Source organism: Dermacentor albipictus, chromosome 9, assembly GCF_038994185.2.
Source record: "Dermacentor albipictus isolate Rhodes 1998 colony chromosome 9, USDA_Dalb.pri_finalv2, whole genome shotgun sequence".
NCBI classification, from domain to species: domain Eukaryota; kingdom Metazoa; phylum Arthropoda; class Arachnida; order Ixodida; family Ixodidae; genus Dermacentor; species Dermacentor albipictus.
Genome location: NC_091829.1, coordinates 35247126 through 35261224, shown reverse-complemented (window position 1 = coordinate 35261224; position 14099 = coordinate 35247126). Strand labels below are relative to the sequence as shown.

Sequence of the window (14099 nt, the reverse complement as noted above, 5' to 3'; positions counted from 1 at the left end):
GATTTCCCCAAACACGAACATCAAAGGTGGACATCGCCCCCTCCTATCTGTGCATGAGTTGACAGTGTAGACAATGCAGTTTAGGATGAGATAGTGTGAAATTTATTTCACTGATTTGCGGCTACATGCAAACAATACTCTTGGCAATTGAGGACAGACCGGCAGCCCTAGCCACCAGTGGATATGGTGCTGCACTGTTGAGTTCAAGGTCGCGGGGTCGATTCCGGCCGCTGCGGCCACATTTCAACGGTGGCGGAATTCAAAACACGCTTGTGTAGTAGATTCAGGTGCACGTTAAAAAGCCCCAGGTGGTCAGAATTAATCGAGAGTCTCCCCACAACAGCGTGGCTTTGGTTCTCGCGGCTGCCTAGGCGGCACAATAGAACTCCAGGAAGCAGCTTCCGAAGCAGTGCAAGTGGAAAAAAAATTTGACAAACAAATTGTTCAATAAACTTTTATTGCTGGTATTTGAAAAGACACAGCCAGCAAAATTAAGTCTTCCATTTCACGGACAGCGACAAAAGAGGTCAATCAGATTCGGGATTAGATAAAGGCACTTGGTGATGCCCCACAAGGAGGGGATATATCTTGGCAGCGGGATGCCACAAACTTTGTTCAGGCACTTATGGAGAGCGGAGTGCTTAAAAACAGTACACTGACGTGCCCCAAACCCTGGCCACAATGAGAGCTGTGACCACCTCATGAAAGCAAATGTTAAAAGAAAAACGACCTTTAGGCCAATACAGGGTGCCATTAAATTATGTTGAGCTGGCAGTAATTTTGGTGCACTGTAGCTGGACCAAAATTACATTCTAGACAGCTCAAACAGCTTGTGAGAAGTTGAGTTTTCATGGTATAAACACACATTAAACAAAACTAGATCAAACTCCGAGTAACGTTCATCTCACAAATATATGATGAGATGGTGCAACTGCAGAAAACGAAGTGCATTTCACCACAAAATCAAGCGACTGTTTCAGTACACTCGCACACACATACACCACAAAAACAATGAAAACCCTTCTCTTGAATCAAACGACAGGAATGTTGGCGTGCAGTCAGAAACAGCACTTCCATAAGTGGCTGTTGCATCGGAATTAGGCTGGACAGAAAAACAACGTCCAATAAGGCTTCTGTTAAAAAAAAAGTGTGCAAAAATGCAGCATCAGGCATCAAAAAAATGCTCCAAAGACAATCAGGTATAAAAACAGAAAATATTTAGGAAACCAGGTCCAAAGCTTCAACGCTGCTACAGATAAAATACATATGCAATGTACTTGGTCCAGTTATACAACGCACATAGAAAAAAAGGAATGTGCAGATATTGTTCAGTTTTGATCTTTTTTTTGTACACACAATGCTCAACGTGTACAAAGAGCTCGTAGAAATTGATAGTGCTTACATCCATGCAGACACAATAGCTTTCATACAGAAATAAAAGGCCCACATTGAAAATGATGGTCACTGTAGTTCTTGAGGGCAGAAACTTTAATACTACTACTTTTTTCACCACTTCAGTCAAGCAATAGTACATGCTAGAACTTTAATTAGGTGTCATCCTGCACAATACATCATCCATAACATTATGCACCTACAGGGTGCGCCTACGTTAAAGGAAACACCCAATCCAGTATTCCAGTAATGACTATAGCAGGCATGCAGGCTCGAACATTGTTATTAGGCACATGCTGAAGAGCTCGGATGTCAAAGGATATTAATCATACTACCATTTTAATTTCGGAGTGAAGACTGCAACAGACAGTCGTAAATTCAAATCAGCTGTTTTCCTCAATGTTCGTACCTTGCATGAATGTCAAACCTTTCACACACAGTAGACATAAATGCAAATTATGAAAATCTTTCACAATCATAAATGTAAAACAACCACACAAAATCTTTGCATCTCATCAAAATGAGCCAGACCCCAGAGGCTTCAACAGTTTTATGCATTGGCTACAAGACCCTGTGATGGTACTACAGCTGGCAATATTTGAAAGCACTTATTTGGAACTAGACGCAATGGCACTTATGTGCTGTGAAATACGTGCTAAGGCACAAGGAAGGGTCTGATATTACAAGCGTCAATGCACTTTCTACATCATTTAATGCTTTCAATTGAAACCACCCAATGCCTTTCGGTACCAAAGTTGATCGTGAATTGGCAGAATCACCTACAACACCTAGATTGGAAAAATCGGAAAAGGCTGTGTAGAATTTCTGGCTGCGCATCACAGTGATAATGAGCAATGGAAGGCTGATCAATATGTCACCCAACAAGTGCAGCGTTTGTCAGTTTTGTCAGATGCAGAAAACAAGAAAAAGCTAAGTATTTCCCGAGCCCATGCATACAGCCTGGACTTCAGATTTGCTGCGTGCACTATTGTGCACCACCCAAAACTGGAATGAAATTGAATTTTTGTGTGTCCTGGATCCCGCAAGGTTTTTGCACCAAGTGTACACCAACTGTACACCAACTGTACACCAACTGTACACCAACTGTACACCAACTGTACACCAACTGTACACCAACTGTACACCAACTATTCCTGAAATGCTGAAGTTTTGGCTTCATAGAAACCAAATATAAGCAACCTTTACCTCGCTAACCTTAAAGTACAAAGATAAGGTTGCATGTGGCATAACAGTGCCTTCGCATGTAGTATGTTTCCATTGACACAATCTTTAATCTAAACTTATGTATAATATTTAAAAAGCTTTATTTCTTAAGTTTTATGCTAACTCAGCATGTCCAGCGGGCATCCTAAATAGAGTGCCTGTCCTGGAAATGTGATCAAGATTTTATTATTGCATCTCTAAAGCTTCAAAAGACAAAATGCCAAAGTTAGCCTTTTGTTGTAGTTGGAGCCCAGCCTCCACTGTGAGAATGCAAGTTCACCAGGAATGGCTTTCTGCAGTCAACACACAAGTGCACGCAGAAATGTGCGAAAATGTAAATATTTGATCTGAGCTTCATTCCAAGGTGAATTTTCATCCACAGATCGTTCACCGAGTCAACTTTTTACATATTCAAGGACAAGTGCAAAATTTTTTTAAAAATCAAGCTGTTTACATTAGGAACAACTCAGCAATAGCAATCAGTTTCACTATCTACCCACATCTAGTCTAACATATTTGACGTAATGTTTGGAATGTGGCAACATGTGCAGCACACAATGAAACAAACGTACCAATAACATTCTTCGCCTCCTACAATTATGTGTCCTCGAAACACAATGATTATGTCAGCAGCTTAAGGTGATAGCAAAAATTTTAAGGACCCATCCAACAAGGATCTCATGAGGGCACAATTAGTTTTGTTTCAAAAGACTGGATGAATGCCCATGCCAAGCACAGCCTTCAATCTCAAGTCAAAGGCAGCATCAGAGAACAGAAGATGCATAAAAAAAATTAATTGTCCTATGAAGAAGCACAGGATCACATTTGACAGAGAAAAGCCCCTGGCAATAGCCTCTTTACACAGCAAAAGTGATCCGTGGGAAAATATTTACTTTACCAGTGACATATATCAGTGTGCTGCAACTAATTACATCGTGGTTAATTAGCTGAACAGACAGTTGTCAATACAGTCCCCTCAACACCGAGACAACTGCTGTTCCATCTGAAACAATAGCTCAACAACATTGTTATCAAAAAACAATTCTTGCCAAATTGCTGAATAGCCACGTGGCGTAAAAAAGCAAAATCTATCGCCAACATGAACAGTTATCTCGTCAGGCATGCAGAGAAGGTGATAATTTTTTTACTGACAGCACCTACATCAGGAACACACCAATGCTGCCAAATTCCCAAACTCTTCTCTCCCATATGGTTGCCCCATTCCTTAGTAGACAGCACCGAAATCAGCGTTGTCTAAAGAAAGAATGCAATCGGTGCCTCGTAAATCCAGAGCTGAATCCAGAGAACAGTGAATCCAGAGTTGCACATTCGCCCAGGTACACAACCCTCCCAGCTCCCAGATAAAAAGGAGATACATAAAATATCTATTACACTAGCACACAAAATGTGTGCTGGGACCAGCCACACATAACTAATGGCGTCGTTCGACAGAAGACACAACCAGCTCACATCTGCTCAATGAGCTCATACTTTTTCTTCAGGTCCATCTGGATCTTTTTCGGATCATGCTTCTTGCGTTGCGCCAACAGCTGCCGCATCTCAGAGGCGCTCATGTTGAGCATGTTGAGAGAACCGTTGCTCGTGGCATTGGCCGATTCTGATGGTGCAGGCTCTGTCGGTGGTGCGGGCTTGGCTTCAGGGCTTGAGTCTGCTTGATTCATTCCGGTGGCGAGGCTCTTTGCCAGCTTGTCCCCAGCAGCATTTGGCTCTTCTCTTGCAGGCACCTGGAGAGAGGGCACGCCATTCTGTGACAAGCTATATTATCCCCCACCGAAGCCAATGACAGAAATGGCTATACCAACTTTCTCGATGCTTGGAATAGATGTAAATTATCTGGCAGCCTTCAGAACTCTAGCCTGATTCCAATTCACAGAAGTTGTTCAAGTGGTGACTGTTGGATTTGAACACAAGTTTTTCAAGACGAAATCCCACTTCTTTCAGTGTCATTTGACTACCCTCCACACAGATACTTGCTCTTGCTAAGAATTTTGCGACTGAAGATCTGCTTGAGAAATGAAATTAACTGATTGCATTTTCATCTGGCTATGTGAAAAGATTGGTTTTAGGCAAGAAATAAAAGTAGACTATGTGTAGCAGTTATGTTAAGTTAGAAGAAGGGAGGCATGATTGTAATACTGACATTAAGCACCAATTCTAAAGGACCTCTCAAAGCATGAAGGAAGACCAAGGAAACAAATGAGACAGTACGACAAGCAAGCGCTCTCCAAGTTTTCATGACATTGCTATTACTGTTACCAATTTTTTTTCTCTCCTTTTGCAATATACATCTGTGCCACAATTGTGCCTGCTTTGTGCGCTGCTTCTACTGGCCCTTTTGTTTGTTCACGCAGTTTATAACGGTCAGAGTTTCTTACAACCTAGGATTAAGGGAGTGAAGCATTGTGACCCATAAGCATTTTCCTGCCTCGTAGAATGCAGGGTTTTGTTTCAATCTGCATGCTCTCAGTAACAGATAATGTTGCACAACACACCAGCGGACGAAATGCTTTTTTCCACTGGTATGCTATACGTCATCATGGATTACGAACAAGCAGGCACAGAACCAGGTTTTGGGTCAGACTAAGATGGTGATTGATGTTGATAATGATTAGTTTCCTACATACTCACAGGTTCTCTTCAATGATCATTAAACTTTTATTGTCTCTTCAGAACAAAAGAACAGTAACAACTGGGAAGGAGTTCATGAGTTTGTCACTTCCCATACGCCAGCACTATGCACACAAATTTTATGGGGAGGGTCAGGACATCCGGACCTCTGGATCTGCACATGCCAAGGAGCTCAGTCACACACCTTACCCCAATAATGGATCTAACAGTATCATCTAGCATGAATGATCATGACTACGTACCCAACACTATTTGTTGGGTATGTTCAGGTGTCCAGAAATATATACATCTTTTTCTCATGTTGTATTGGAGACACATGTAAACATTATAATCAAGTGCAGCATGCCATTGTGCAGCTAAACCTCATCACAATGAATGCTGCAAGATTCAAGAAATAGCATGACATAGCCAAAATACTGTACATAAAATCATGTAAACTGACAAACAGCCTGGACTTGACTAAATGCTTACTTGAACCATGCCAGCTATTGACTGAGGCATGAAAAAGAGCAGCAGTACTGCCTTTTTCTGTTGTAGGTGTTTATTCATAGCATGTCTGCTCAATATTTTCAATGCACTTCGTGAACCCAAGTCTGCTGCCTTCGATTGTGGGCATCGCCAGAAGTTGGACATGTTCACAGGCTGCTATGTGTCACCTCTCCCGCAATTTTCATGTGGGTCAGTACAGCCGCAACGGACCCTTTCACAATGCCATTGCGAACAAAGATGGTGTTTGTTATAGCTTCAGGCACATCACCCATAAAATGTGAGAACATGTTTAGTTAATCTTGCAGACTATCAAGACACCCGAAACCAGCAGAAATGGTGGGACGCCAAACCGTGCTGGTAACAGTTTAACTGCTACAAACATCACTGGCTTCCAATGAGCTGCAGAGAAGCCTGCTGCATGTGCCCATACAAACTTGCTGTGCAGGTTGGAAAATTAGTATGTATAGCATTTAAATACGGTATGCAAAGAATTGCAACCAAGGCTACTTCATGGCAAAATGCTGCTATGTTGAACACTGCTGTACAAGATCAAGGTAATATGTACTATTACATGTAAAATTTCTGATTGTGAAGCTCACAGCCTTGTTCTAAGCACCCACTAGAATAACATACTGGTCAACACCACACTTGGGTGAAAATGCATGGTTTACAATTCCCGCTGCCACATACTGCATAGCTTTACAGTCCCACTGAGGTGAGGGAATCAAAAGCCAGGAGGCAATGAATGAAAGAATGTGCATATGCATATTGTTTTTGTCTTGCAACCATGAAAATATGCATTGTGAGCTCTACTGGCATCCATGTCAGAAGCATCATTGACGCTTCTTGCGCACGTTCTGCAATGCCAATGTTATGACCTCCAGTTGGCAGTACCTACGAACCTTGACAGTTGACCAAATCACTTGCACTCTACTGGCCACCTATGTCAAACTCAACTTTAGAAATTTTAGAGAGGGAATGTTGAAGAATAATGTACCTAAAGTGCCAATTTCTTATTAGGCATCAAACCTTGAGAAATGCTAAATGAAGTATGAAGCACTCTAGTATTGAACAATAATGCCAAATGGTCTGAAAGTCACTTCATAGTCAATTAAAGGTTTAGTGGGTAATAGTACCTCAGCCTCAGTAGGAAAGACACCTGGAACAGGTTTCATAATGATTGTTTTCATTACTCATTCTTTGCACTCTCCACAATTGACTTGCATGCTACCATACTGCTGTTGTCGCAAGTCTCGGAATGCCACATGACACAGGGAGAATAGATGTGACAGAAAATAATCATGAATTATGGCTCCCATACATACATAAAACAAGTATCAACTGATATAGGTGGATAGCAAAATGCTGTGTTGTCCTCTAAGCCGCTTCTGGTTCCAGGTCTAGGTTTTCGCTGCCCTATGATTCCTGCTGTTCAGTGTAACTGCGGAGGAACAATGTACGCTTGCAGAACACGATTATGATAGACTGCCTAGTGATTGCATGCTTGAATTCTTTCGTGAATTGAAAAAAATGTTTTACTTTGCTAGGATGACATGTCCAAGCATAAATGGGCAGTCGCCGTCAACGAGTGACGAATAGTGGTACTGAGCTAGAGGCTGACTGGCGATCATGAATTCTTGTTCCCTTACCAAGCTACTGAACATTACATTTGTCTCCAGCATATTAATCTTCAACCCGACTCTTAAACTTTCTCGATTAAGGTCGTCAATCATATGTTGCAATTCATCCCCAGTGTTGTTGAGCAGGACGTTTTCATCTGCAAACCAAAAGTTGTTGAGATATTTGCCATTGATACTCACTCCTACTTCTTCCCATTCTAATAGCTTGACTATTTCTAAGCATGCAGTGAATTTCATTGGAGAGATTGTGTCTCCTTTACTGACAGGTAATTTTCTACTTTTCTTGTGGAGAAGCAACGTAGCTGTGGAATCTCTGTAGATATTTCCGAAGGTAATAAGGTATGCCTCCTGTACTCCTTGATTACACAAAGCCTCCATGACTGCTGGTATCCCTAGTGAATCAAATGCCTTTCATAATCTATGAAAGCCATATAGAGGTTGATCCAAGTATTAGTTACCATGCATTGAATTGTACATGAATTTTACATGACCATGTGGTATGCAAGAACTGAGTCTTTATTTATTTAGCACAAGAAACATACGAGAAACTTAAAATTGTCTACTGAGAAATACTAGTCCAGAGGCACTACTTAAATAGGGAAACCACACCTCCCATTTTCCGGAGATGTCTGGCAGTAGTAATACATGTTCTTCAGCTAAGCTGCACAGTGCTTAAGACGTGCTGCAATAAATTTGCAACACTTACAGCAGTGCCTACGGTGGCATGGCATCATGAACCAGAAGCAGCCGCAGAAAGAGCCATGCCCCACAGTCCCACAATTTCACTCTTGCTATTCCTCGTTTACTCACCTTAGACTACCCACACGCTTTTTATTTTTCTCATTACCTATCCGACACGTTTCCCTAAGTAGTGTCACCTGGTGCACTCTGTGTACTCTGTTTTGAAGAATGTGTACCAACCAGTGGCGTAGCTAGGTCGTCTGGCACCCGGGGTCCGTAGGTCTTCTGTAACGCCCCCCACCCCTCCCCGGGTGTAGTCGAGGAAGGTGAGGATATCGACAATTTCTGGGTGTCTTCAGACGTATATGACCCCCCCCCCCACTAGCCGTCTGCACCTCCCCCCCCCGGTAGCTACACCACTGGTACCAACCCTGTATGAAACAAAAGGCAGATGTATATGTCAGGGTCAGCAAAGTTTCCCTTGTAGCACTTGGCTATGTTTCGGTGGATGTCTCATTTTCGCTTTGTTAATTACTTCTCTCCACCTTGTGGGTTTCCGCAGAACTATTACGTCAAAGTGCAGAAGACTTGAAACAGTGAATACCTTTACCAGATGGCCTACTTGCTAAGTTCAATATGCTAAGTTCTATGATGGCGATAAGGATTAATTGCATGTTAAAAGATGCAGAGGACGCCTCCTTTGTTCTACCCACCTCTGCTTTTGCTGGTACGGGTTCAGGCTCCGAGGAACGGCTTTCCTCCTCTTCTGCATCCTCCTTTCCTTCCAACCCACTCTGCCGCCTCTGCACGATTGAGGACAAGGGAAGCAGTTATGTCTACAAACCAGCACTATAATTCCTCGGTTGCGAGTTCTTACTCAGCTAAGAAAGACTGGAGTAACTGGCTCTTTCTGAGGTAAATTGCAAGAATTCATATCCATTAGCAGAAACCAACGTTTCACCTGATATGAAGAGTCTCATTATCAGCAAAGTAGTAGTATAAAATGGTTTAAAAAATAGGCTCGGAATTAAATCATCAGACTGGTTGCTACAGCCAGACACATCTGTCAGTGGGCACGTCAAGACCAACTATCAAAATCAACAGGGCCCTGCAACATGATGTCAGCCTTCTCACTTCCTTTGCCCATGGTATACAAGGTAAGACGTCAGGATCATTCCAGCATTTATCACAAGACCAATACTTGAGCATTTAAGGTTTTACTTTGTCCACAAAGTCAATTGCCTTGCACCTGTGTTGTTACCATGTAGCGATGCCACTAAGCAACAGATTACTGTATTATTCAACAACACTGCCTTTGAGCTTAATTCAGGGCCCTGTTGTGGAGGGCCCTGGATTAAGATGGTCAGCCATTGTTTCCCTTGTATCGGAATGTAATCATATGAGCCTTTTAGCATTCTGTCTTCTACAAAATGCACTTGCCGGAGCCGGGAATTGAAACCAATTACCTCGTGCTTAAAGACAAAATGTTACAGCCACAGAAGCATTGTGGCAGGTCACCCACAACCAATGCTTTCTTTAATGTGGAGAATCTTAAAAACTTTCCGAAGCACACAGGTGCTATTTGTAGTCTTTCCAGGCAGCACGGGGGAACATGGTGGTAAGCTAAAAAATGTGAAGACCTATGACGTGAAGGAAGAAGGTACTGCAGTACAGTAAAGTGGAAAGTTGGGCTAGTTGGTGAGTGATCATCATACCTTGCTGGTGAAGCAGCGCACTGACACGGACACAGTGTCGTCTTTTCCTGTTTGTCTTCACTGTGTCCGTGTCAGTGCGCTGCTTCACCAGCAAGGTATGATGAGTACTGCAGTACACATGTACTAGTAGATGAAAACCCATTTCACTCAGTGCTTCGATCAAGGGAACAAGAAGAATACAATAGATAAACGTCTACATGCCCATCTGTATTTCTGTCATTGCTTGTCAACAAAAAACATAAGTTCTTTATTGCCACTGTTCAGTTGTTCTTTGCTGGTGCCACTATAGACATGGCCGCTCTCACTCGTATTTAAATTTTTTCAGCATAGCTTTAATGACTGTTGTAACCATTGTAACAGTGTCGCCTACAATACAGAAAATGGCTGTGATAAACAGGCAGCCATCATTTGCCTATGTTTTGCGAACTTCACATACACGTGCAAGAGTCACAACTCCTTATTTTCATGTTCTGAAGTAGAATAGAACCTTGCTAATACATTCCTGCATGTTATTTTCACAGTTCCTACATTCTGCAATGACAATCCCATTTAGCTTCCATAGGATCATGTGTATTAGCTTCACATATGTCAAATTTATTTCATCATTTGCGTCTAAAAACTGAGACAGTGCCCCACCAATGCAGCATCTTTCGTTGGCGGTACCTACATTAAGCAAACCAAGTATGGCATGAATAGGAACTCAGTCGTGTATATGTGTGGTGTGATGATGCACCTGAGCACCAGAACCACTGAGCAGGTAGGTCGTCGCTGCCAATCTCAATACAGTTCACAATGTCAAAAGCAAAAGAGGAAGTGAACAAAGGTGCACACAGTCGCACAAAACCCATGTCTTTGGACGCTTTCATGGCCTTCCATAGCTCTAGCAGTACTATACACGGCTGCACAGAAACTGATAAAGGGCTACAACGGCTCAAGAAAAGGCTGTGTTATTTTACATTTGACTCAAGTACCACTTTGAATTCACAAGCTTCAGCAAGTGTCATACAGGGCTATTACTGCTAAAAAAAAAGTTATGTTTAATTGAAGTGGCAAGCAACAATAGCGAGCTTGATTTAGTAGGTTTGCAATAGTCTGTTGGCTTCCTCTTCAACTTAAAATAGAGTTCCTATGTGAGAATAGCTTTTTCCGTTATCTTTGATGCTATTGTAAGCATTATCGGGTGCAAGTTTTCCAGAATAGTGCATTAACTTTTCAGGTTGTTTTCCTCGCATGAAATAAAGTCTAGTCTCAAGTTCTCACTTAAAGCGCACTAGTTCAATCCTTGGCCAAAAAGCACAAATGTGATGTCATAAGGCAACCACAAATGCAAGCGGAGCTCTCTCAGCCGCGCTTGTAACTGCACTAATTGGTGAATTTTTCAACAGAATGTGGTTGAGCAAACAGCACAACACTGCGAAAGGAACTGACAGAATAGCATGCATGTTCACGGGCTTCTTGAGGATGTCCTGTTCATACCTATAATGTGCAATTACAGCTTGCTCATCTTTACTTCTGCAATTTCACACAACTCCACTTGAGTTGCTGCAAAGGTGCATGCCATTAAAGCTGAGCTGGCAGCCCTAAAGAAAAACAAGGCCGAAAATGCACTAGGGAAAGCTTTCCTAAGTTGCCTTTCTTAAGTGCTGTTAGCTGAACGCCAATGATACAGTTTGTCATTGGCTGACAGAAGCCAGCACTAGTAGGTGACACTGGTGTGGCAATGCACTACATACCAGGACAGGTGTGGGAGCTGACTGGGCTGCCTCGTCCTCTTGGGAACCTTCGCTTCCATCGGCTACGGCAGCCGCAGCGCCATCACCTTGCCCATTTCCACTGGTAGCAGGGTTCAGCTCCGGGTTGCGGAGCCGCAACACATTGGCTTGGTCACCACGTACCTGCACGCAGGTTGAGAGGTGCAGTTTTAGCATTTCAAGCGCACAGTACCATTTGGTCTTCCAAGTGCAGGCACAATTTAACAGCTCTCACTGGAAGCACTCCACATGCGGATGACAGTGGAATAGCATGGCAAACAGTGCATGACCAGATGAGAAGAACGAGGACGTTCATTTATTTAAAGGACATTTGTTTATTGGTTAGCGGTGAAGATACATTTAAACCTCAATATACCGAAGCCAGTAAATTCAGCATTTTACTTAGCTATAACAAAATTTCATTATATTGAAATTTTACGTTTTATGCAATTGAATACACTCACCTAAGGATTTTTTTTTTGCATGGAAAGGGATGCGAAATGTCCCGACCTAATGGGCAATCGGAAAAATAAAATTTCAATGAGAAAGTAATTTTGCTAAGTTTTAGAGTTGCCAATTAGGGAGGAGATGCGCACTCACACCTGCTCACCGCGGACTTCTCTGGCTACATCCCCGGGTTTGGATGTGTCTGCTCAGTTAGTTTCTCACCAATAAACATGGGCCAATCCCAGAAACAGTCTAATAGTAAACTTGGCCAATTTCGAAGACAACTCAATGAAAACTGAGCTGATGCCACACAAAGGAATCATAGTGGATGTGGCGAGAGGAAGTTCGCAGTGCGAGTGTAGCGAGGGGCGAGGTAAAATTGCGTGCTGACGCCACAGCTACACGGAACTCCAGCACAATTCAAAGAAGCTAAGCACTATCACGAAAAATCATTAGAGACTTTTAGCATGTCCGCTATTTCGGATTACCTGATGTTCCGGGGCGTAAACGTGAGTGGCCAGATTGTTGGCGCCAGGTGATGGTGCAAGGCTCAACCACCTAAACACAGAGCCAATTACTATATTTTTCTTAGCTGGGGTGTAAGTTTTCTACAGCGGCGTAATTGTGAACACAATTACGCCGTCGCCGAAACTTTGCACCAGCAGCAACGCAGAATTAAGTAATTTACTGCAATTTTAGCCCTGTTAAAATTAAATTATGGGACATTACGTGCCAAAACAACTTTCTGATTATGAGGCACGCCGTAGTGGAGGGCTCCTGAAATTTCGACCACCTGGGGTTCTTTAATGTGCACCTAAATCTAAGTACACGAGTGTTTTCGCATTTAGCCCCCATGGAAATGTGGCTGCCGTGGCCCGGATTCATTATAGCTCTGTGTTTGTCTGATTGAGCTCTACAACACCAGGCGGCTGCACCGCTCCGGCCACTCACGTTTACGCCTCCAACCATCCGGTAATCCGTCCAAACCGCCCCGGTTTGCCGGAATAGCGGACACGCTAAAGGTCACTAGAGACCTTTAGCGTGTCCGGTATTCGGGCAAGCGCGGGCGGTTTTCCGGTTTAGCGGGGGCGTCAAGGTGAGCGGCCAGATTGGTGGCGCCAGCTGGTGGCATAAAGCTCAACCACACAAACACAGAGTTAATTACTATATTCTGCTTAGCTGCTGGCGTAAATTTTCGACAGTGGCGTAATCACGTTCACAATTACGCCGCTGCCAAAAATTTGCACGAGCGGCGAAGCAGGATATGGTGAGTTACTGCAGTTTTAGCTATGCGTTTGTCTGGTTGAGCTCTACAACACCAGGCGGCTTCACCGCTCACGTTTACGCCCCGACCATCCGGTAATCCGCCCAAACCGCTCCTGTTTACCGGAGTAGCGTACAAGCTAAAGGTCTCTAATATCGACGGTTTATACCGGATTGCTTTCACAGTTACCACAACGGTTGACGTACCTCGATGTCCCGGTCGCGGTACCACTGTTCGCCCTCGGCCGTGAGCACGAGCAGCCGCGTCTCGTCGGGCACCGCGCGGATTCGCTCGACGATGTCGCGGTGCGCCTCCTGCTGGACGTTGACGCCGTTCACCTCGACGATGCGGTCGCCCTCGCGCAGTCCCGCGTACTCGGCGGGGCTGCCGGCGTCGATCTTGCCCACGTACTGGCCCCGCCGGTCCTTCTCGGCGTGCAGGTTGAAGCCGTAGCCCTCGAAGTCGCGCCACTTGGTCATGTGGCAGAGGCGCGGCTGCGGGGCGTCCTCGGGCAGCTCGGCGGCGTCGGCCTTGGCCGCCACGTCGCCGTCAGTGGTCGCCTTCTCGGGCTCCTCTGGTTCCTCCTGCAGCGACGTCGGGACGAGAGCACGGTTGAAACAACAGTGGCTGAATTTGCGCGCGAGTGCAGGTTTCACTTGTACGACGCGAAACCATTAACGACCGAAACTCGGTTAATACGAAGTTTGCGATAATACGAATGGGTCGTACTACAGCGAAACTCGCATCAACCGTTTTATTCGAAATCCTCATCTAAATTTTCCATGAAGTCGGAAAACTCGTATGAGTTCGAAATCCTTACAATCGACCCCTATAAAAACATGACACA

At 43.9% G+C, this 14099-nt stretch overlaps 1 protein-coding gene across 1 annotated transcript in view; it reads right to left on the bottom strand.

The window, feature by feature from the left end:
- Positions 1 to 438: 438 nt before the first annotated feature.
- Positions 439 to 14099, bottom strand: part of LOC135906501 (Na(+)/H(+) exchange regulatory cofactor NHE-RF2-like) — a 64950-nt gene continuing 51289 nt past the window's right edge. Inside the window, exons 2-5 of the mRNA XM_065437922.2 lie at positions 13459 to 13836; positions 11524 to 11685; positions 8789 to 8878; positions 439 to 4361 (exon numbers count right to left, since the gene is read on the bottom strand). Of these exons, the coding sequence (XP_065293994.1) occupies positions 4083 to 4361; positions 8789 to 8878; positions 11524 to 11685; positions 13459 to 13836 (909 nt within the window). The 3' untranslated portion in view covers positions 439 to 4082. The remainder of the gene's footprint in view (positions 4362 to 8788; positions 8879 to 11523; positions 11686 to 13458; positions 13837 to 14099) is intronic.